The sequence below is a fragment of the Empidonax traillii genome, unplaced genomic scaffold (assembly GCF_003031625.1).
Source record: "Empidonax traillii isolate 1590-97213 ecotype Southwest subspecies unplaced genomic scaffold, ASM303162v1 scaffold614:size843888, whole genome shotgun sequence".
Lineage (NCBI taxonomy): Eukaryota > Metazoa > Chordata > Aves > Passeriformes > Tyrannidae > Empidonax > Empidonax traillii.
The window spans coordinates 275,331-296,772 of record NW_020955807.1 but is presented as its reverse complement, the minus strand read 5'-3'; the positions used below and the strand labels follow the sequence as shown (position 1 = coordinate 296,772).

Here is a 21,442-nt window from a genome sequence, read left to right as displayed (position 1 = left end):
GCCCTGGGCCGAGATGAATCGCATCCCCAAACGCTGGGGAGATGGGCGAGGAACTGGAGCAGCCTCCCCGAACGAACTCGTGACAGGTTAACCTCATTAACTGGAGTGGAGTTGGCAGGTTTGCCACGGGGAAGAGGTTTTGTCCTTTTGAAGCTTCCGAAAGGCCGGGAGAGGGGGCTGGCATTATGCACGCAGGTTACAAGGAAAACAAGAAGGAGTCAAAATAATCCAGACTTGGCTAACAACGAGAAGAACTCGGGAGGGAGGGAGGGAGGGAGGGAGCTGCTCAAAGCTGGTGACAAGATTTATTTGCCAGGAGCGGCAGAGCTGCTGCTGAAGTAGCTAAAAGTCAGCAGTGAGGTAAAAAATGTTTTCCTTCCACTTCTGTATCCAGTTGGCAGTGATTAAATGAGCACCACTGTAACTTGTGTTCCTTTGAGGAGGGTCTGTCTCGCGGTGTGTTTGTGTTGGACCCGGCCAGACGCAGCGCTGGGGTGACAGGGGGTTTGCAGGCACTGCTGTTGGGCCACGTAATAACAACCCTGTCCCTCCTTGCAGCTGTTCCTGACGTGCTTTTGGTGTGATGCAGCCCTTCCTCCCTCCCACCTTGCCCTTATTTTGTATCAAAACAAGAGAAACTCTAAAAGAAACGTGTCCAGATTTATCCGTGGGGATGCTGCTGCTTGCTGCCCTTAGACAGGGGGAACGCGTTGCAGGAGGCCTTGGTTGGAGCCAGAATCCCCGAAAATAGTTTGTGTACCTGTGAAAATCTGTCGTTTAGACAGATATTTACGTGGACAACAATTTAGAATTTATGCAGAGGAAAGCATTGTTTGCTTTGTTTTTCCTTGTAAATGATTGCTTGAAATGAATCAGGTTGTTTCTGTTTAAGGGGGAAAAAAAATGAGGCAGTTTCTCTCTAGCTTTTCTTTTTAAATACAGTATTTTATTTTGTCTTCTGTAACAATGAAAGGCTGTGCTGCACCAGAGTTCTCTGCACAGCTCCCACTTATCCACATATTCCTGCTCTGGCAGTACCTGCTGAGGTTTTTCACGTCACGTTTAAGAGTATGGGATTACTTTAGCTGGAAGATAACCTTGGAGAAAAAAATTAGAGTAAGGGAAATATGTAGCTACCTCCTAAGGACATAAGGTTGTATATTCTTCTCTTCTGACCTGATTTGATGGGTTTTTGGCGTGGTAAAATTGTCCTGGGGCTGTCCTGGACACAGCAGGCAGAGTGAGGGAAGGGGTTTGCATCTGGTGTTACACGAGTTGCTTCAGGTTCATTAAGATAAATGGGAATCCTGCCATTGATTTCAGTGGAGCTGCATCAGGCTCATATCCTCAGTTTAATGGGAAACATTATCTGCTTGGCTCTCATTAACTCTGTTTGCAAAACAGGCAGCGAGATCCGACTCCACATTGCTCCTGAGACACACCACGATGCTGGTGATGATCCTGCAGAACACACAGATGCCCCTCGTGTGTTTAGGAGACAATCACTCACTGCTTGGATTTTGCCATGGATGGTTTTTTTTCCCTCCCTGTTGCACCTGCTTTGTGCTCAGGCTTGTTTCCTGCAGACAAACACACCTTTGGGGTGGCTGCTCTGCCTTCTGTGGGAACACAGAAGGGGGTTTTATTTTTAGGGGAGTTTATTTTTAACGTTTCCTTATCAGAAGAGCCACCAACGTGCCCTTTGGAGAAAGGCACTGCAGCACTTCCCTGTGATGGTTGGTTGGCTGTAGGAAATCTCATTTCCGTGCACTTTTTTTTTCCTTTTTTTTCTTTTTTTTTTTTTTTTTTTTTTAACCTTGAAAACTCATTTGCAAATCGTGGCTCCCAACAGGAGGGCAGGATGCCAAGGCATAATGGGCTGACACAAAAGAAATTAAGTTTGAGCAGGCAGTGGCAGAACCTCCTCCTGTTGAAATCAGGGATGCAACTCCCGCTGTTGTCATTTCCACCTTTGCTTTCCACCTGTTCCTTCTGGTGTTCCTAGATCCTGTGAACTTACAGAGGGACAGTTTGTATTTTTTATTGCTGGATCCTTTCAGTGTCCCAGCATTCCTCAGTTTATTCCTGCAAGGGGAGGAGATACAGCGTGGACTGCATGTCCCCGTTTGTGATTTTGATGTGGTTGCCAAATATTCTCTTTAAAGGTGGGACATTTTAAGGAATTTTATGCTTGTTTGCTTTTTTTCTTTTTAAACATTTATTTCCTCTTCTGCTGTTGCTTGTTTTGTTTTGAGTCTTCTGGGGTGTATGTGTGTGAAGGGGACTGGAAGGGGGATGTTTATTTTTCTTTCTTTTTTTTTTACCACAAAAAGAAATAACTTTCTCTTCTCCCTCGAGGCCAAACAACAAGCCATCAAAGTCGAGGAGAAGTTTGAAGCTGATGGTCCACAACATGGCCCGCTGGTTTAAGCAAACCAAAAGTATTTTTTCATATGTATTTTTACATCCACTTGTGATTTAAAATTATCCCCCAAAATAATTTTGGCTTGTCTGGCGGTGGGAGGACAGATATGGTTTTAGATTTCAAGGACAGGCACGTGCTGTTGCTTGCTGTAGGTTACTAAAGACAAATTCAGATGCTGACAAGAGATCTGTGAGGTAACACCTACTGTTTCTGGTTACTGGAAAGAAATGAGCTTCCTTAGAGAGGCAGAAAGGAGAAAATTGGGTTAATTTTCTTCTTGTATGAAACAGCACTGAAAGAGAAGATTTAAAAATAAAGATATCAAGGAGACAAAGCCTGTTTTTGCCTTGCCCTACCTGTTTACCCAGCGAATGTTCTGAAATAAACTCCATTTTCTGCTTGTTCCAACCCCCCCCAAATAAAGTAGAAACTGTGGGAACAGGGCAGGTTTGGGAGACTGTCTTCCAACAGCCTTGAATTTCCATCTCTTGGTCAGTCAAAAGCTGCTCTTGCTGCTCCTTAATGTGTAATGACAGGCTGAATAAACCTCAGGCACTTCATTGTGGTCAGAGGGAACATCCTGAGCCTGGAATAACGGAGTGTTTGGGTTGCAGGAGGAGGGAGATGTTATTTTCAGGCAGGGTCATCAGTGAAATCCTACCTTGCACAGATGACTCCAGCCTGGGCTCCGAGCACCCGACTCGCTGGCAGAGAGCATTCCTGGGGTGGATTGAGTGACAGGAGCTGTGCCAGCAAAGCTGTTTGGCCGCTGTAGTGACTTTGGAGTGAAATTGGACCTCAGAGGGTCACCCCCCGAATGGAAACTCTGCTGCTTCAGGGGCTCCTTTGGAGAAAACAAACCAGCAAAGCCTCCCAGGGGGGGCAGATGTGCCAAGGTCTGTCCACTGGGGGTAGGAGGGGTGTCCTGCCTACGTTTGGGCATCAGGAGGGGTTGCTCCTGCAGGAGGGGCAGTCCCTGAGCAGCCCGGGAGGAGCAGGGGTGTGAAGGTAATCTCTCAGCAGCAGCAGATGTGCTGAGCCCTGCTCCCAGCTCAGCCCCAGGGGACCTTCCTGCTCTCCTGGGACGGGAATCTTTCTGTCCCTGCTGCTGGCCGGCCCACTTAGAGTAACCCAGAACCGGGAGTGTTAAAAGAGGAAGCTCTAGGAAGGGAGTGGCAGAGAAATGGGAGCAGGGGCTCTCCAGATTGGGAGCTGTGGCACTGTGTGCTCCCACCCGGCCTCAGCGGAGCTGTTACGCTCTGCTGAGTGCCAGGATGTCGCTGCCAAGGCATGTTTGCTTCTCAAATTCCCATGGAACCTTTGGAGGTCTTTTAGACCCTGCCCACGTATAGGCTGGCATAGCACCTCGTGTTGAATTTGCAAATACATGCTTGGTATGTTCTGACATTTTGTGCTGACTTGTAACAGTTCTCATGTTTTTTAAGATGAGAATGGCCCTAAAAGTAACACTTTTATTCTGCTGCTGATTCTGGAGAAAATTTTAGCAAATATCTGAAGTAGTGGAAATAGAAATTGGGTCTTTACCTTCCCCTGCCTTCCTGCACACTGGAATCCTTGGGCTGTGTGCTGAGGGAAAGGCGTCTGGGAGCGTGGCAATAACTTGTAGCTTTCTGTTCAAGGAGTGCGTGGCTGGACAGCTTTTGGAAATCCAGACCCAAGGCAGACTCCTGGGACTTGGTGCTTTACTCAGTGCTGTCCATGCACGTTGAAAAAGCTGCTGCGGGAGGTGCCTTTCACTTTGTACAGATGAAATTGGCCCAGGAATGTCACCCCTACCTGCACTTGGATGGCAAAGCCTCCAGGTGGGATCCAGCCCTGTGAGAAGCCACCAGTGAACTGTGCACAGCCTTTTGTAAATGCACGGGAATCTTGGAATAGACAAGCAGTGGCTTGGCAGGGTGAGGAGATGGCAAGCCTGGGGAGAGGGGATGCCAAGAGAGAAGTCTTATGGATGGGAGGAAGGTCAAGCAGGAGCTGCAGCGAGGGACAAGCATTTCCTGCCTGTGGCAACATCCTAGGGATGCTGTTAGCCCCGAGTCAGGGCTGGCAGGGCTTCTGGAATAGGGAATTCCCCACCCTTCCTTCATCCGTAGAAGTGACACTCAAAGAAAAGCGTTAGGATGGGGTTTGAAAGTTATCCCTGCATTTCAGAACAGAGCGCTCGCATCTGCGCTATATTTAGCGCACGGCAAAATTATATTGCCGCTTTTTTTTTTTTTTTGCCTGCCATTGTTCATTTACACTAATTTTGCTGGCTTAGAAAAGAGTTGTTCCAAGCACAGCTTTGCCAGAGCTCCTCTGTCCTCCAAGAGTCCTCGCAGGGTAGGGAGTTCGGAAGAGCTCCTGTCCCGGAGGGATCATTCCCGGCCGCCTCCCTCCCCTCCATTAGCGCCTCGTCCTCACACCGGTTATTCCAGGGGGGGTTGAGCAACTCCCACACGCGGTGCATTTGCGAATTCCAGCCCGCAGCTTCCTCTTCTCGCTCACTGGGAAGGTGCTTGCAAAAAGGAGCGTGAAGGGAAGGGGACGCATCGAGCTGTGGTTACTCGCAAAGAGCCCTGAAAGCAACACAGACTGAGTGTATTTCGTGTCATGTATTTGATACTGAAGCTGCTTTGGCTCCTTCCCACCTCTCCTCTTCACCTCTCCGCAGAAAAAGTCCTGGCTGTGCCGGGAGCAGAAGAGACAAGCTGGGATGTGGCTGGGTAATAAACCATTACCTGCCTAGTCTGCCCTCAGCTAAACAGAGGGAAAGTTCAGGACCTGTGACCATTAGATGGCTTTATCACACTGCAAGCTCTACTGGCTCGTTATAAATTTGTCACCCTCCTGAAACACCACATCAAAAATTTATCAGCCTAAAGACATCCCATAATCTGCTCAGTCGAATCGAGTCAAGCTGAATTTAACTTTCAAACAGTAACTTGAGGTTTCTGAGGTCTCAGATGTTTTTTGCAGCAGCTCTGCTTAAAACATGGATGTAGAGGGCTTCATTAATGTTGTGGATCTTGTCCTAAGTGGGATCTGTGGTGCTGCACGGCAGAAGAATTGGGATTTTGCAGTGCAGCCCCAGGCAGCTGCTGGTCAATATAGATTAGGGAAACATAGGGTGTTAAATTACTGAAGGAAACATGAATAAAGAGTATTTTTAGTAGAGGTTTCTCAGTGCTAACTTGTCATATACTTTGGCTTAGAGAGATGCACTGCTGTTAGGAATGTAATTTCATCCTGACTGGTATTATTTCTGCCCTGTATCTTGCATCTGCATCACTTACTAAATGCATTTTGAATAATTACGTGGTGAAGTCCTATCTGGGCTTGACAATTAGGCAGAGATACTGCGGCGGAAACACACACAAAAGCATAATTGTAAATAATGGATATTGACTGGATCTGCCAAAAGTTGCAATAAAAAAGTCTTGCCTTAGGTCAATTGTTCCTGGCATATGGATGAAAAAAGGAATCCAGCAGTGTTCAGTATAATATGAGCTGCTGTATATCAACATTTGCCAGCCAGCCTTTTTTTTTCCCCTTGTTTTTTTCCCCCCCTCATGTCTCTCACAGAAGAAGACCCAAGGTTTTGGAAGCGTTCAAATGCTCCAACTCACAGCCAGGGCACTTTGCACACCCTGGAGGTGCAGGTTGTGTTGTTATTCTTCTGTTTTCCAGATAACACAGTGGGGTAATAGAGGTAACCAAGCTAACCCTTGCAGTTCATCCTTCCCCTGGAAACCAGTGATTTGGTTGTAGTGGCTGTTGTTGGACAGGACTTGGATGTCACCCAGAGGGTTTCACATGAACAGGGGAGGTCCCCCCTGTGAGGGACCCCTGAGTTCTGCAGTAACTGGGGTGGGGACACTTTCTCCCTCACATCTGTAGCCCCGAGTGGTCCCACAGCCAGTCCTTTTCCATGACAATCCCTTTCCATCCCAAAGATTTGGGGCTGAGTTGCACTGTGGAATCAGAAGGCTTGCTGAGGAGAAACCATCCTGGCATTCCAGACAGGAATTGGCCTTTGGCTCCTCCTCGGCCCCTTGGTGCAGCCCAAGGAGATCAAACCACCAGGAGCATTGCTGACTGTGCATCCTGGGCTCTGGATTAAGGCTGTCAGGAGCTGGAGGGGGCTTTGCAGTTGTTCGTACCAGTCCTTAGAGAATAAGTGTGAAATTAAGATCGCTGCCTGATTTATATATAAAATTTCTGTGATGTGCTTGTGCGACGCTGCAGAGCTAATTATAGATAACTATAAATACGCCATTGGGAACCTTTTAAACATTTATTTTAGAGCTTTTGAGGAAGCCAGTGCTAAGTTTAATAGAGTGTGGTGAGTTATTGACCTAACAAATTATAGCCGTGGACCGCAGGCTGGTGTTGACATTAGAGATTGTGCTGTGGTCTTTGCAAGTCATTACAGGATTCAATTCGGGCCGTGCTGAACTTTGAGATTTACATTGGGTGGGATATCGACTCCCCCACGTGAGGGACGTATGTTAACCTGCATGCATATAGCAGGCAGTCCTTAAAATGGCTTCCACGGAAGCTGTGGGAATCACCTAATAAATTCCAATCAGGTCTTTTTTTTCCCCCATATCTCTGTGCTCGGGGAGTTGTAAAGTGCGGGTGGACGAAGGTCCGTGGTGAGTGGCAGTTACTGCCACGATTGTTAGAAACAAGTCCATTTATTGTTCCGATACCATCAGGTGTCGGAAACGAGTTTTGGTGGGGTTTCTTCCTGTTTATATAACCTTTAGCATTCTGGAAACGATCTGATTTTGAGGTTGGAAGAGAAGCAGGGACCCACTGCATGCAGATATAAAAGGAGAGGTGACGATTCCGCGAGGCCCACAGGGCTCGTTTTATTGCCGAGTGCCCGGTTGGTTCCTGGACTCGTCAGCAGCGAAAGGCACGGGATGTGTTGCTTTCTGTGGCCTCTGGAGCTGCCCAAAAGCTTGGGACACTGCAGGGAGTCCCAGCAGGAATGAACCGTGGAGCAGAGTGCGAGCACTTCCCTCATCAGCGCGCCGGGGTTTTATGTGGGACGGCGCGGAAGGAATCGCTGCGTCTGGTCCTGGAGGGAAACCCTCCTGCAGCGGCTGCCAAATCACAAACACGAGGACACACAGGCCTGGGGAGCATTTCTGTATCCAGGGAAACTCTAGGAGGGTTTGTGTAGCCAAAGTAAATGGTAATTCTCTGGCTATTTCCAAGGTTTCCTTTTTAAATCCATTCGGGAAACGAGTTTTTTCCTGTTTCTTTACAGCGTCTGGTGGTCAGTTTCCCTCGGATTCTGATGGAGCAAGAAACCCCCTCAGAAACCAGCCAGACAACAGCAGGCATTGAGAAACACTCTCTGCACTGCTGATGTCTTTCCTGGGGGAAAACATCATGTGCAGATTCCTGTCTGTGTGTGGCAAGCGCAGGAAAACCCAACTACCTACGATATTTCTGAGGTGAATGGAATCGATATGCCCAGCCTGTAGTTTTGTTTAATTATCAGTTTTGGAGAGGGGGGACACTACCTGCTGTCAGTGCAACAGTGAAAGTACGTTATTTAGGCTTTTGTTTGGTAATGGATCACTCAAAACCTTGGAAGAACCAGAGGTGAGCAATAATAGATGAGGTGCTCCAATGCAGATGCTGGATCTGGGGCAATAAAAGTCTGGATGGGTTGATTTATTTGGTGATGGTTGGAAGTGCCACTCAAATATTGATAGGATCTTCCTGGGGCACAGATGACTGTTAAACTCATAACGAAAACTATACAAAATAGCAGAAAGAGTATTAAAATACCATTTCTACTGGGGCTAAAACAGTGGTTTTAGACATTTAAGCTTTCCTGATGCCGGAGGATCTGTATCCCTCCTCCTGGGCTGTAATGACAGGGATACAGTCCCTGGATTGTGACTGCTGAGGAATTCTGGCCTCTTGGGCACGTCCTTGTTCAAGAAATTAATCTCATGTTTAATCTGGTTTGAGTCCCTACCTTAATTTGTTTTGCTGCTGCAATAATTGGCTGAGGTCTGTTTATCCACAAGGGTAGCTGCATATGGAGTTGGAGGGTAATTTCAAGTCTAATATAAAACCCCAGCTCCTTCATCTTTTTAATTGGCCACGTTGCCCTGTTCTCCTTTAATTGAGGTGGTAAACAATCCCTTTGAAAGGCTGAGGCTGCTGAGAGGCACTAAGCCCCCACCAGCCTGAATAAAAACTGATCTTAAGGAACAAATGCACGCCATTAGGATTTAAGAGGCTTCTATGTAGATAAAAAGGTAAATTCAGACCTGCAGTGCCACGTGGAGCCACATTTTAAAAGAAATTAAAGCTGTCCCTGCCAATTTTTATGAATGGAAAATTGTATTTTCTTTAGGAAGGGACACTGGGATTTCATTACATTTTCACAAACCCCAATCCCAGCTCTGTTGATGCACAATCAGTGGTTTGAGTCAGCTGTGGAAGATCCTGGAGTTTCATAACACAACCTGATAAAGAAGCATAAAGTTTTACATCGTGTGTCTGAGTGGGGGATTTTCTTTTGTTACAGAAGAGGCAAGTTTTATAACAGGAGTACAAGTAGAAGATGTAGAAGAAAGATGGTCACAAGTCCCTGTTTGCATGTTTTTAAGAGAATTACTACGTTTATAGCAAAGCTCTTTAAAGTCTTCCTACATGGGGACAATATCAGGAGACAGTGAGAGCTGTGTTTCTGTTAATCAGCTTTTCAGATTGGGGTTTAGGGCTTATCAACTGATGCCATCAAAGAGTCAAGGCTGAAATGTTGGGTTTAAATTTGGTTTTCTGCTACCTAATTGCTCTGCCAAAGCTCTGCAGTGAAATGTGGAGTCGCACAAACTTCTGTGGGTGAATAAACGAATAATGGTATTTAGTGCCTCAGACACAGGAGGAAAAAACTCATCTGTGGCACCGTGGGCTTGGGTTCCTTTTAGTCACGGTGACTAAACCTCCCAGGGCTGGTCCAGTGAGGCAAAAACCAGTGTTACTGGGAAGCAGCTGCTTCCCTTACCCAGCACGAGTGTCACAGCTTCTGCCTGTTTTATGTTTGCCTGTTATTAGCTGAAACACTCTGGTCACTCTTGGCCATTCTGTGAGAAGCTTTTTGGGTTTTCCACTGGTGGGGTTTCATATCAAACATCCTGCAAAAAATAGGGGAATGTGGTAAAACGTGGCCTTTACTTGGCAGAGTTTGCTCATCAGCACCTGGGGAAGGATAATGAGGATTTGAGAGTCTGGTTAAAGTGGAGAAAGGATCTTTTTTTTTATTGGATGCACAGAAAGGCCAGGAGGTACGTGCCTAAAAACTTGTGTGTCCCTCCACACGTTCCAAATTTAATCCTGTCATTCTCGTGCAGGAGCTTGGGCTCACAAATAGTAGTAGGAAAAAAAAACCCCAATCACCAAATATAACCCAAAATATCCCAGTTGTTGTCATAAGGCTGCAAGAGTTGACCACAAAATGTACAAATATGACCTTCTAGCACTTTCCTGTTTATTTGCTCTGTCCCTCACCCCCCAGGTCTTTGAAGAGGCTGAGCTGTCACACAGGTTGTCATTTGGAGCATCTTGTGTCACCATCCCCGTCCTGACTGACAGCCAGCCCGGGATGGGGGGCGGATTTTTGAGGGTGACGAGCTCCAATAACATCTGTCCACGGATTAAAATCACAGGAGGTGATTTTACCCCCCCTTTCCAGCCTCTACCCAGATTCTCCTCGTTCTTCTGAATGGATTTGTCTTCTCTCATGGGTGGTTTTCAATCCATCATTTTTGTGGGAGGGGGGAAAAAAACCCCACCTTGTTTTCCTGATTTTCCTCTCTTTACTTTCCATAGCTTGAAAAGTTTCTTTGAAGATGCTGACAAAAATAACTGTTCCTCAATCCATGTAATTTTGGGAAAAGCATCTCTTTCCCTGTAGTCTGGGAGGCTTTTTCTTTCTTCCCTCTTCCAACTGGTGTGTTTTTACCCAGTAAGAGCCTTTTCTGGTGTTTTTGTGGAGGCAGCTTTGAAAGACAAACAATAATGTTATTACATGTGACATTTTATTTAGAAAGAAACAAAACACTCGTTAAAAGAATAATTAGGTTGCAAACTTAACCACTTGGAAGTTATGAAATGCTGGGCTAAACTGCATTTCGTTTTCCTCGTGCACTTTGAAAATAACATGAATATAAATTCTCCACAATTTCTTTATGTTTGTTATGTGCAAAGGGAGATTTTTTTTCAGTAGTTTTCTCCAAATTTGGCTGTAATTTCACAGGTCTGATAGAGAGAACGACTTGTTTGACTGCTGAAATCCAGAGGTCTTTGAGCAGGAAGGCATTAGATCTTCCTACATGCAAGTAGTAGTCGGTGTTTTAGAGCATGCACGGAATATTTTCCAAAGCGTTTTGACTCCTGTTCATCTCCTCGGGTGAAATGTGCCTTATTTCACAAACTGTAGCTTGATTTGAACAAACTGGTGAGAGATCACCTTGGCTGCTGCATTAAGAATAATAACAACCAAGCCACCTCGGCCCAGGCAATCAGCCAGCAGGATTATTTCAGGATGAGTGCCTGAAGTTTGGAAAAGAAACGCAGAGCTGATGTCTGGCTCGTGTGACGGGGCCTGCTGGAAAAGCAGCCCAGTTCCTCTGGTAACATGGAACGTGAACGGATTCAAACCAGCATGTCTGGGTGTCGAACACCCTTCAGACTTGCAGGTTGGCTGTGCCCTGAAAATTGTCCTTGAGATGTCTCAGAAAGGCAGGGATTGTGTGTCTTAGAGGCTTGGGGAATCCACCAAGGATTCGGTTCCTCAGCTTCTCTTGTGTTGCCCTGTCAGGATGGAGCCCTCTGGTCCTTCCTCCCAGTCATGTTTCAGTCACCTTCAAGAAGACAAACTTTCTTTTGAAGTTCAAGGAAGTATTGACGTGGTGCTGCTGGGGAAGGTACTTAGGATAATTACGCTCCAGAGAACAGAACTGAGAACATTTCTGGGGGAGAAACCAGCAGAATGCAGTCAAACACGCTGCTAAATAAGGAAACATCATTAGACAGCAGGGCTAACCTTGGGTTTGCTGCTTTGCTTTTCATTCCACACTCCAGAAGGAAATATAAACAGGAAAGAGCAAAGAGAGCCCTGATAGGAGAGAAAAACATCCTTTTGTGTCTGTGCTGTCACCGAGTGGGGACCAGACAGAGTAAGCAAAAAAATCCCCACTTGAGAACAGCCCCCAAGTGTCCATGGACCACATGGGAAGTTGGGATTGTGCTGAGGGCAATGCTGCACACAGCATTGCTGCCATCAGCACCCTGCAGGTGCAGGGGGAACTGAGCTCCTGTCAGTGAAAGTGTGTTCTTCAGTTGGATTGAAAATAAGGTCTAATCTTCCATCTTTTGAAGCGTCACCGAGTTTCGTGCTGAATTACAGCCTGGCTGTGCGTGGTGTGTGTGCTCAGAGCAGCTGGCTCTGCAGGAGAGAGGAGCTGCTGATTGAGGCCTGAGCGTGGTGGAGGGCAAAATATTTTGGGAACCGTGGCTTGGCAAGGATTCAAGGTCTTCCAACAAGTTGCCATTGACTTCATGTCTGTTGTGTTTGCAGGATGACCCGTGTTTCCTCAGTCAGTGTAAATTCCAATTTCAGGCACAGCTGCCAAGACTAAAAGAATTTGAGGCATGTGCATGCAAATACCGTCGTGAAAATAATTTCCCAGATCTATCTAGAGATTTATAAAATAATGATGAAGAATATTATGCATTCAGATTATTAGTAGATGAACATAAATTAAATCTGTGGAGATTCACCCTCTGATTCTTCTTTTTTTTTTTTTTTTTTTGCTTTTATTTTTAAAATGCACTTATCCATAAACCCTGGGAGCGTGCAAAAATAATAATGATTACAGCTTGTAAAGAATAAATTAGCAAGAAATTCTTACTCCCCTCTAATTAATTCCTTAATAAATACTGAACAAATAACCGTGTTCTAAAGTCACTTACGTTTACGAGGTAAGCAGCAAGTGGAGGCAACAAGGGAAATTAAAGTGTGGCAGCAGCAGGTGAAGTAAAAAGGGCTGCAGGAGGATGGAGTGAGGGGACTTTCAAGACCTACCAAATGGGCCATTTATGAATTAGTATTTAATTCTCTGGCCTATCCAGTGGTAATGTTATGGATAAAGCTGCCTGGTGGTTGGAATGCTGAGAACTCAAAGATTTAGCTGTAAGTAAATACCATTCCTTCAGATCTCTACTATAGGAAACGATTTTGCTGTGTGCAACATTTATGGATAATGTTTATTGCATGTATTATTGTAATATTCAGAAACGCATCACACTCTATTTCAAAGTGATTTTTGGTTTCAATATCTGAAGAAAGAGGTCCTAATTTTGCCCGTACTCATTAAGATCTGTATGGCTCAGTTCTGATTTCTTTCTCGATTGAATAGCTCCTCTTCCTCTCAGCTGATTATACAATACATATATTTATAGACAATAATCATCCCCCTCTTAGCCTTCCTTTAGCTGTGTGGTGGAAGCCAAGCTCTCTGAGTCTTCTCTAAAAAAAACCAGTTCTGTAACGGCTTCTGCAATCTTCTCTCCAGCTCCTTCGAGTTAAACTCACCTCTGAGTACTGGTGAGCAGAGTTTTGGATGATGTGTCAATTCTGGCTCGTGTAATTAATCAAAATTCAGGCAGTGATCATCTTCAAAGCTTCCTGTGCCAAGGAAAAATAAATTCTCAGCTTAGCCGGAGATGATGTGGCTGACAAACTCCTGCAGGCACTTATTTTTTTGTTGGTTTACCTTCACATTACTATATTCTTTTCATCATCTGATGATGAAAAGCTTTGCCAATCAGACTGATTATGCCTACAGCTGCTGGGGCTGTTTCTGCTCCTCTCCATTTTCTAAGCTGCAGATGTTTCAGGTTTTCTTCAGCCTCCAGGTTCTGTGAGTTTTCAGCTATTGCTGTTAGTGCTCAAGCATCATGTTATATCTGGAGTCTCCAGTTGGAATTGTGCCTGGACCGTGAGTTTTCCAGTGAAGTAACACGTGCCAGGGCCATTGCTGGAGGAGCTGGCAGGAACATTCATTCTGCTTCTCTCCAGTTTTCAGTGGATTATCCTTATTTATCCACGGAAGTCACAGGTGTGTAAGCAGGGCATGTGTTGCTGTGTTGTGCCTTAACCTGAAAACTCTGGGTGTTATGGAGGGAGCAGAGGGACTTCAAGGTCCTAATCTTGACAAATTTAGAGATACAAAGAGTTTTTAATGTAAAGAATCCAAATGTTCTGTGCTGTTGACGTGAGTTAAATAACCAGTGTGCAAAGCCCTCCCCAAACCTCAACTAGTCAGAAAGAAAACCAATCCAGAACAGTGGAGTTCTGCCAAAAACACCTTCACCTGCTGAAGTAGTTCCTAAAACAGTAAATACAGGGCCATAAATTTGTTGATATTCTTTTAGATGCATCCAGTTTATGCTGTGTGAATAGAAAAGGACTTTTATAGAAGTTCAAAATATGATATGGCCCTTTTTGTGCAGGCATTTAATCATTGTAATCACACCCAACTACAAGTTCTGATTTGAAAGGAAAAGTTTCTTAATAGAAGTTGTTTGTTGTGGGTCTTTTTTAATCTGCTGCTTAAAACTTCAGTTCACTGTACTTTTCCTTGTGACTCCCAAGCTGCAAATTGCCAGGTTATTCTCAGTTCCCTGAATAAAAATCAGTCAAGTACCATTATGAAGACTGCCTACAATATACTTCTGTGTTTTCTTCTGAAGCAGGTCCTCCCCCAGCTCTTTTCCTTTTTGAACGTGGCTGCACCTCCTCAGCCCTCCTTCTCCCCCTCTTGTTACCCAGTTGTGCGAGTGGGACGAGCAGCAGAGCGAGAGCAATTTTAGCTGAACCAAACCAGTTCCAACCAGGCACACTGGAGAGGTGCTCGTGTCCACACAACTCCCACTGCCACCCGCAAGGAAACCAACTTGTTTGGATGAGAAACTTCTAGTTTTGAGTGTGCTTGTGTTGGAGCCTTGGCTGGAAAGGCAGAGCCACTGGTAGGCAGAGCCAGATGCAAAGGTGGCAGCTGGGCAAGGGGATGGCACGGTAATGGATGTGGGACTGGGATATGGAGTTACTTCTCCAGCTTGGCCTCTGTTTTCCTCTGTCCTGGTAGGGGATTATCTCACAAACCCATTGCTCATTTCATCCACTGATTCTCTTGTGTATTTAGGCTGAAGAGGGGAGAGATTGAAGTCTTACTACTGTGGAAATTTTCCATTTTTCCAGCTTTACTTCTAACACCTGAGATGATTCCTGATCACACACTGACTCCTTGGTGTGTCCTTCTCCTGCTTCCTGACTATTTCTTTGCACTGAGATTTGCACTGTTAAATCTTTGTATCAGTTTCTAAACTGCTTTGCCACAGCATCGGTAAATCCAAGGAAATGAAATTTTCCTTAATGAAGCAGCAAAGAACTATATGCATAGTTGCAGAAGAATTGTTTCGCTTTCATTATTAAAAGGGTACTTAGCATGAAAATTTCCTCTCGTATTTTTTCCCTAGTAGGCCAGTGCTTTGTGCTTTTAATGAACTGCAGGTTATTTTCCCTAGTAGAAAATGTTGCTGTTTTTATGACTGCAGGGATATATGGAGAGACGGTGTGTTGTCAAGATAGCCAAAACTTTTCAGTTTGGGGCTTCCTCTTCCGTAGGGGTGCTTCTTGTAAGGGCCTTTCATAGCAATGTCAGGTACATTTGCTTGCAGGTTCATGTCGAAGAGCCAAGAAACAAGTGCCCTCTTTCTCCTCCCTCTCTCCTCCTGTCCCTCTGTTTCTCTTTCTTTGCTCTTTTTTTGATGTTCTGGGTAGGTTAAAGCCGGAGGGATTGGATTTGGACGGGGTGTTGTGGATCAGTCTGTGCTGTGGGTGGGTTCTGTGGTGGAGTGCTTTGTCAGGATTGTGTGGCACCCTTTGGAACTCGTGCCAAGTTCCCTTATTTATCTCTTGGGAACAAGTGTGTCTCTTAATGATCTCTCAAGGTATAGCAGAACCCTGTATTTACTTTTTTTAAAGTAAAATTCCTGGCTGAACCTGGGTATCAGAATTGGCCAGAAAGGAGGAACTTGATGAATAAATGATTTTGAGTGAAGCAGTGGAGGCAGCAGAGTGTTTTCTGTCTCTCACCCCTCAGCAACCAGCTGTGCCTCTCACCCAGTTTTTCATTTTGTGTGTCATGGTGGTGGATTTTTTTTTTTGGGCTTTGGGTTTTTAATAGATGTTTAGAAGGCAGAGAATTCAGAAGCCACTTTACCAAGTCAGAATTCTGTGTGTTTAACTGACCCTTCTAGAAGTCAATGGCTACTCCAGAAATAAGAGATTTAACCCGGGCATTTGTTCCATTATTCGAGTGCCTTGTTGCTGCTTTATCCATCTGTGAGTAGAGCAGCACCTGCGAGGAGCTACAAGAGGTCTGGTGGCTTTGGGGAGCTCGGTGAGTTTTAGCATTAATGATACAGTTTTTAATGGGCTGTTGGAAAGAGTGGGTGGGAAGGTAACAAAGTATTTTGAACTAGTGAAGAACCCTGTGTAGAAAAAGACTTTGCTGTTGTTGAGGAGAGTTTTAGCATTGACTCGAGGATGTACGTGTGGCTCTGCTGCTGGTCTGTTGATGGAGCCTGTGATTTCTAGGCCTGATAATTGAATTGTGTGCTGCCAGGAGGAAGCATGGAGACAGTTTCCTCAGGGACTGTCTCTTTCCAGTGGGATGCAGTTATGAGTTATATAATGGGACTTTGAGGGTAGCACAGCAGTACCTGAGCTCAGCTCCAATTAAAGTCAGCGACGGCCTCGCTGTTTCTACTTGTAGCTCCTGATGCAGGTTTTTGCTAAATCAGTCTCACCAGTCCTCCACGGTTTTCTCTTGGGAAGAGGAGACAAATTGCTGTGTTTCATTCAATTTGCTCTTAATGATAATGGGGAAAAATAGGTATGTTTCTAGCAGGGGGATGACACATGACATCCCCCAGCTGTACAGGCACCCTTTCTGAACTGGCACTGAGTTCCTTCCCACTGCAGGGAACTTCATCCAGGAGTTAATCCATGTGTGGCTGATGGATCAGTACACTGCCAAAATCTCCAAAACCTGGATGAGGTGTATTCCATAAACGGCTGTAAATTGCGGAGTTCGCTTGTGGATTTGCTCTGAACCTACAAGGCCAGATACTTCTTAAGCATAACTTGTAATTTCTTCATAATTCTTCACAGAAAGGGTGGTTAGATGTTGGAAGGGGCTACCCATGGAGTTGGTGGAGTCACTGTCCCTGGAGGTGTTTAAGGAAAGACTGGATGTGGCACTGAGTGCCATGAACTCGTTCATGTGATGGTGTTTGATCACAGGTTGGACTCCATCTCAGAGGTCTTTTCTGACTTAATTGATTCTGTGATTCTGTAATTGTTCCCCGTCAGATTCAAATGCTGATCTTAATATTTTCTTTGTAATGTGTTGTAAGGATATTAGTCCCATGGCTTTATTTTAAATAACCTCTTTAAAATGCAAAATAAAAATAAGAGTAACACAGAACTGCATATGTTTTCTTCCAGAGACATGCAGTGCTTTCATGTCCAGAAAAGGATAAAATGGAGTATTTCTGTATTAAAGAACCATTTCATTATGATTAACTATTCCCAGTAGAAGCCGTTGTTTGACTCTCTGTTTGAAGTTTGTTTCAGCAAATTGGCTTTTTCCCTTTGAAAACTTTGCCCAGATATTGCCATCCAGTAGCACCAAATGGTGCTTGTTTACCAAACTGGCTTGGTTTTTCCAAGGTTTGTTTTGCTAGCGCTCTATCAGGCAAACTTTGAAGGCAGTCTTGTGTCTTCTGGTAGACTGACTGGTATATTTAGAGGAAGCTTTAGATAAGCTTTCAAACACCCAGGTTCTTCTTAGGGTTGGAAATGAGGAGCCACAGGTTTCGCAGCTGAGTGGAAAATGAGTTTACCGAGTTTAATTAGCTGTGCATGAGTTAGACCGTGTCCTGAGCTGGCAGGGGTTGGGAGCTGTGCTCCACAGTGGCTGGCAGCACGTGGCAACATTGCACACACTGGGGAAAAAGAGACTTTCCAGCAGCCAGAAGGGATGTGGAGATGGAGGCTGAACAGAGCAATGTGTGACTTCCCAGCCGCAGTGAGCACTCGGAGCAGGGTGGAATTGTTTCCCTTAGGGATGTGCATAAAATGATTGGCACCCTGGACCAACTCACCCCTGCAGCTGTTGCCACGCACACCTGCTTTTCCTGGTCTCCTTGACATAGTTCTGTGGAATTCGGTAGGACAGTTGACGCTGCTCCCAGCCCGCCGTGCTGCCCGTGGCTCTTCGGGATGGATGAGGAACCCTGCTCTCTAGCTGGGGTTATGTCACAAGCAAGTTCCCAAGACACTCTGACTCACCTGGCATCATTTTGGGCAGTTTAAAATAGAAGTGAGCCAGATCCTCAGCTGGCATAAATTGGTGTTACTATATTAAATTCAGATGGGCCTAATTCTAAGTGCTGAAGAAGTCACTGAGGGTTGCACAATCTCTTGCCTTTGTGACTGTGTGCTTACCCATAAAAGTGAGATTGCACAAGGCACCCTCTGTGAATGCATCTCTGTCCCAGCTGCTAATTGAAAACAAAGATGGTGGGATTAATAATTCAGTTCTCTGGGATTTTTGTGTTAAAAATGATCGGAGGGATCCACCATTAAGAGATGTTACTTTATTGCAAGATAAGTAAGTCCCAACAGCAGTGACTGGAGGTCTCTAAACAGGGCAGAGTTGGACTTGCAGAAGGTTTGGTGGTTTTTATTTATTTATTTTTATTTATTTTCCTTTTTTTTTTTTTTCTCCCCAGTTGCTATGGCTTCCGTGCCTCCTGCACAGAGTGCAGCCTGCAGGCCTGCCTGGAGGAGGTCATTAGCAAAACTCCAGTTGGCTTAGGTGGAGGAGGGCTTGGGCTGTTTTGCTGCACAGGAAAAGGGGCATTTTTCTGGCCGCTCCCCAAGTGTGTCTTCCCTTCGCAGAAATCTGCCCCTGGTTTGCAGCAGGGCAGTAGGAAACGGTATTTTCTCTTGTTTGCCAGGAAGTTGATCTCTGCCCTCTTAATTAGCTGTTTGAAAGACGAAAGCGAATGCCTCCGAGTGAGGGAATTCCAGGCGGTTTTTTCAAACCAAAGAACTCCTAAGAAATGGCACATTAGGAATTCTGATTTATCCAAGTCCCGCCAAATGCTGGGATTTTGCAGAGGTGCAGATCCTGCTCTTGTCCTGTTATTTTAGGGCACAGGCTGCAGCACCTGTCAGGCTCTTGCTTCTGGAGACCTGAACATATGGATCAAAACTCCAAACCAGCTCTGTACCTCATCCCCCTGCATCCAGGAGGATGCAGAGCTGAGCAGAGTTGTTCTGACTCCTTGACTGTCCCTGGGAGTGCTGGTCACTGCCTTTGCTTTTCTTGTGTCTCTTCTTAATGTGCGTTATTCCACTTTAAAGGGTCTTTTTACCTTTGTTTTTTAAGTAAGTTATTAATTCAGTTTGCTTTTCTCTTTTTTTAAAAAAATGGTAAAATACCAGCCCAATCCCACAAAAAAACCTCCCCAACCCTTCCCCCCCCAAAAAAAAAAAAAAAAAAACAACCCAAACCAAGCGAGCAAACAAACCAAAAAACCTTGCAACATTCACTGTGTGTGGGTCAGCCTCTTTGTGTAAGATCTGGTTTCCTTCAGCATATTTAATTTCCCTCATGTGTTCGCTGTTAAGGCCTTTATTTTTAGGGCTCTTTAGTCCTTTCAGTCATCGAAATCTGATTTTTATGACATGGTCTGCATGTGCCTGCAGCTTCTGTAGAACATTTCACAGTGGGCTGGAGACCATTTCAGAGTGTGGGGGTTATTTGTTGTGGTAAATACAAGCCTTGGTTCTTGCTCTGAGTGCGACAAGCCCACATTTAGCTCGTCTGCAAGCGAGATCAGCTTCCATCTAGGCTTGAACATCGGGTTCCCAAACCATGGGGTGCTCCTGAGCTGGAACAGGGACAGCTGTAGGCAAGTTTTTAGGTACAGTGATCAGCTGTCCCCATGGGAAGCTCCAGGGCCTGTGTCCATATGCCATGCGTAGTGGTGGAGTTTGGGTTGTTTCCTAGAGAGGTTTACAAAATATCACCTTTTATGACCCTGCTGATACTTCTTTCTGATCTGGGCAAGTTTCATTACCCTTGCCCTCTTCTGGGCAAGCCAGAACAAAAAGTAACAACCTCAAAAGTGCAAGTTTCCCCTCAACAGGCTACACGAAGAGGGGGGAAAAAAGTGCTCGTGGAGCTCAGGAAATACTAGAACAGCAGGGAATTGGGATAGCTGTGGGGGACAGAGGAGAACGTGGTGAACGTGCAGTCACGTGAATATTTGTTGGTAGAGGTTGCATCTTGATTGACAACAAAGGTCTGTAAGAGCTGTGCAGAAATGTCTCTCTTAAAATGGAAAAAAAAAAAAAAAGAGGATCCAAAGTAATTCATGGCAAAATAGCATGTCCATGAGTTATTTTTTTTTCTTATTTTAATTTAAAAGAGAAGGAGCAGTGGCTTTGTCCAGCACAGAGATTTCAAATTCCCCACACGGTATTTGCAATTACTTATTTCAGGCTATATTTAGTCTGTCATTGAGCCACTCTACCACAGGTTATTAGTCCAAATGCTGGTTGTAAGTGAGGCAGAGAGTTTTAAGATGTGCTTCAAGGCAGCCAAGCAGTGCTAAATCAGGTCAGATCTCTTGCTGTCCTTGCAGGACAGTTGGTGCTGCCCCTGGCAAAGCACGAGTGGTGCCGTGTGGATGTGAGCGCTTCCAAGGGATCGGGCAGCCAGGAATAGCACTGCCCCCATCTCCAGCATCCTTCCTCCTTCCCAGTGCTGAAATCAGGGAAAGGAGGATCTCCATGTCACACGTGGGGAGGGGAGGGCAGGGATTTGCCCCACAGCAGCTGTCACCACGTGCCAGTTTTACTCCAGTGGGATAACCCATAACTCAAGGGCAACTCATGAACTATGAAATGCGTGTCAAAAGCACATTTTTTTTTTTTACTAAGCAGCAGCCACTGCAATAGCTGGAACCTGTTATCTTTGTAGTTACAACACTTGTTGGAACCTGTTATCGTTGCAGATACAACACTTGTTGGGTTTCACGTGTGCTTTTCGGAACGTCCTGCCAATAACGAAGCAGGTTTTCCGTTGCAGAGGCAGGTTCTCTGTTTGCAACCGTGCCTTTTGCACACTGTGACTAGCATTCAAACACTAAAATTGTATTTAAAAAATTAAAACAAAAGCTCAGCAGCTGCTATTTAGTGAGGCAGGAAATCAGCTTGGCTTCTATATAATCTATATATCAAAAGGGATCTGCATGCTGTTGCTACTGGAATCACTTCAGTGCACCAGAGCTCTCCTTGAAGCTGATCCCAGTTTGGACAAGAATCATTGCCAACAGTCAAAACCCCTGCCAGATGTGGGAAGTGGGACACTGATAACACAACAAGGCTCTTGGAATGATGTCATAATCGTTTGTATTGCAATTTTTTTTTTCCTTCCAGGAGACCGAGCTGCTGGATATCAGCCTCGTCAAAGATGCCAGATGTGGAAAACATGCCAGAGCTCCCAAGGTAGGAATTCTTGCTGTGTGCTTCCATGTTACATTGTTGACCTATGCAAAAAAAAAAAAAGGGCAATGATATGCAAGAACTTAAAAAAAAGAAGTAGCATTTTGCCTTTTCCTCATGTAACACGGTTTGTGACCAGAAGTGTTGGGATTGCTGAGCTCTTGTTGTTGGATTCTGCGTGGAAAATGCTGCCAGGGAACAAAAATCCTGGTTCATCGAGGTACACTTGCAAGTTGTTGGCTTCCCTGATGGCAAGGAGCTGATGTTTGCTTAGGTCCCTGTTGTACTTTGTGCTGCTGATTTCCCTCTTTTCCTCTGGAGGCCGGAAG

General features: G+C 45.2%; 1 protein-coding gene across 2 annotated transcripts in view; it reads left to right on the top strand.

The window, feature by feature from the left end:
• The window catches only part of PLCB1 (phospholipase C beta 1), a 320,638-nt gene that overhangs the window by 65,008 nt on the left and 234,188 nt on the right, over positions 1-21,442 (top strand). For both annotated transcript variants that reach the window (XM_027898673.1, XM_027898674.1), the window contains exon 3: positions 21,048-21,116. In XM_027898673.1, coding sequence (XP_027754474.1) covers positions 21,048-21,116 — 69 coding nt within the window. The remainder of the gene's footprint in view (positions 1-21,047; positions 21,117-21,442) is intronic.